General features: G+C 29.7%; 1 protein-coding gene across 1 annotated transcript; it reads left to right on the plus strand.

Annotated features, from left to right (window-relative positions):
• Positions 1-723: 723 nt before the first annotated feature.
• Positions 724-1,583, plus strand: LOC145043530 (putative histone H2AXb). Its single transcript, XM_078992217.1, has 2 exons — positions 724-999; positions 1,218-1,583. The coding sequence occupies exons 1-2, from the start codon at positions 802-804 to the stop codon at positions 1,437-1,439; spliced, it is 420 nt and encodes a 139-aa protein (XP_078848343.1). The 5' UTR covers positions 724-801; the 3' UTR covers positions 1,440-1,583.
• The last annotated feature ends 830 nt before the right edge of the window (positions 1,584-2,413 follow it).

Consider the following 2,413-nt stretch of genomic DNA (forward strand, 5'->3'; position numbering starts at 1 on the left):
CTGAAATTTTGATTATATGTTATTAAAATTTTATTTCACATTTTTTTTTCCGTTTTTTTTTTCGTTTATTCTTATTGAATTTATTTTTCATTTTTTTATATTCAATAATGATATTTTTCTTGATGAAATATCATTATTTTTTACTAAAATATCTTTATTTTTTTTGTTGAAATATCATTCTTTTTTACTGAAATATCATTAATTTTTACCGAAATGTTATACATTATTAAATTTTACGTATTAAAAAGCTATTTTCGGTTTATAAAATTAGTTTATTTTAATTTTTTAATATCTGCAGCAGTATGCAGATGTTAAAAAAACAAACACGCTTCTTATTATAGTCTGCAGCCGTTTGGTCTAGCTCTTCTACTGCAGAGGGTTGCAGAGGTGGTCCGCAAACTTCATGAAGTTTTGCTTCAGAAAATCAAACAGCACCTTACTCTTGGACCAATCTATGTTTGATCAAGCGAAAATAAGTCCTATAAACACAATTCGTAATATTTTCTGCCTATTATATAGTTTTGTCCATACAATAAATTAATTATTTATAATACTAAAATCGGAAAATCTTTAGTAAGTATCGGCTTTTAAACAAAATTAACACACTCCCGCGAAAAAGAGTCGACACAGGGAGAAGGTTGTGCCAAGCTGGCAATCCTAGCCTAGTCGATCCAACCAATAAGAACGAAGAAACTTCATGTATAAATATGTATTATGTACCCTTACTACTTCAGATCACTACCAGCTTTAAACATCTCTCGTTTTGTGTAAACTAGGGTTAGGGTTTATCACTTCAATAAAATGGCTCCCAAGTCAGATGCCAAAGGTGGAAGAGGAAAACCCAAGACCACAAAATCCGTGTCTCGATCTTCCAAGGCCGGTCTCCAGTTCCCCGTCGGTAGGATCGCCCGATTCCTCAAGGCCGGAAAGTACGCCGAACGTGTTGGCGCCGGAGCCCCTGTTTACCTCTCCGCCGTCCTCGAATACCTCGCCGCCGAGGTACTTTATCTCAATCTTGATCTATTTGCTTTTTATTTCGTTTATATAATCTTATATATCTGTTATCCTTCTATTTCGGCTTTTGATTTCGATACATCAGCGATGTGAAAAAAAATCTGTATTTTCTGATTTCGATGGTTATCAATTGCGAATTTGTATGCTTCTGGTTTGTTGAGGCTTCTCAGTTTCTTATAATCTTTTTTGATTTGTTGTTTTAGGTTTTGGAGTTGGCAGGGAATGCTGCAAGGGATAACAAAAAGAGCAGAATCGTTCCAAGACATATACAGTTAGCAGTGAGGAATGATGAAGAACTTAGCAAGTTGTTGGGGTCAGTGACGATTGCTAATGGTGGTGTTTTACCAAATATACATTCAACTTTGCTACCAAGTAAGGTTGGAAAGGATAAAGGTGAAATTGGTTCTGCTTCTCAAGAGTTCTAGATCTTATTGCATATGAAGTTTTTGTAAAAACGAAAAAGGCCTGTTTTGGGGTTTTACTTGCAATCGAATTATCAAAATTTTGGTACTATAATCATGTCTCCAACAATGATATGATAATCTTTAATGCGTACTTTTAGTTTATCATATTGGTATGTTTATCATGTTTGAAAATTTCAAGCAGCAGTTTTTATCATGACTTGTTTGAAACAAGAACTACAATACCTAGTAGTGGTTGATAATTAAAAATTTCAAACATTGGTTAATGCTAATGAACTACAAAAAATGGTTAATCAAAATTTCAAGCCTTTGTTTAGAGTAGACCTTTCATGTTGATGATAATGCATCTAAATTTCTAAGTACATATGACATATCAAACCCACTCCTATTTTTTCATCAAAAAAATGAAATTAATTGTTTTTCATTTCAAACCTTACTCTATTTTTCAACCTTATTTTTACATTAATGAGCTATATTTCTAGTATATTATATTTTTTTCCAACTTATAGATTGTCAATCATATTCTTTTTAATAATTTGGTTTTAACAAATATATATTTTATATTTTTTTTATTATAATATAAAAAGATTATATTTGTAACACTAAGTTATAAGTTTTTGTAAATATGTTAGCGTATTTAAATTTTCTTATGAATTTGATAAAATAAAATAAACTTTATATTTATGATTAATTAATATATTTTAATATATAATATAATATTATAATTATTAAATAACGTATGAGTGAAGAAATGAGATAAAAAATGAAAAATAAGAATGAGTTGAGACTTTAATAAAAATAATGATAACTTATTTAGAAGGATAATGATAACTTGGCAACAACGTTCTAAAACTATTAAAAAGAGCCATTTTAACTTTACTCGTATAAGAAAACACCTACAATTTATTTATACACGCCTACCATTCAAGATTTTCGATCAAAAAATACCAGTTAACTTTAGTGGTTGTATATAAATA

Source organism: Lactuca saligna, chromosome 4 (assembly GCF_052625555.1).
Source record: "Lactuca saligna cultivar CGN05327 chromosome 4, ASM5262555v1, whole genome shotgun sequence".
Taxonomy (NCBI): Eukaryota; Viridiplantae; Streptophyta; class Magnoliopsida; order Asterales; family Asteraceae; genus Lactuca; species Lactuca saligna.

Excerpts from the sequence above, each read along its gene's own strand:
- LOC145043530 (XM_078992217.1), top strand. The coding sequence starts at position 802 with ATGGCTCCCAAGTCAGATGCCAAAGGTGGAAGAGGAAAACCCAAGACC. Across the intron at positions 1,000-1,217 it reads TCGAATACCTCGCCGCCGAG|GTTTTGGAGTTGGCAGGGAA; the intron begins GTACTTTATCTC and ends TTGTTGTTTTAG.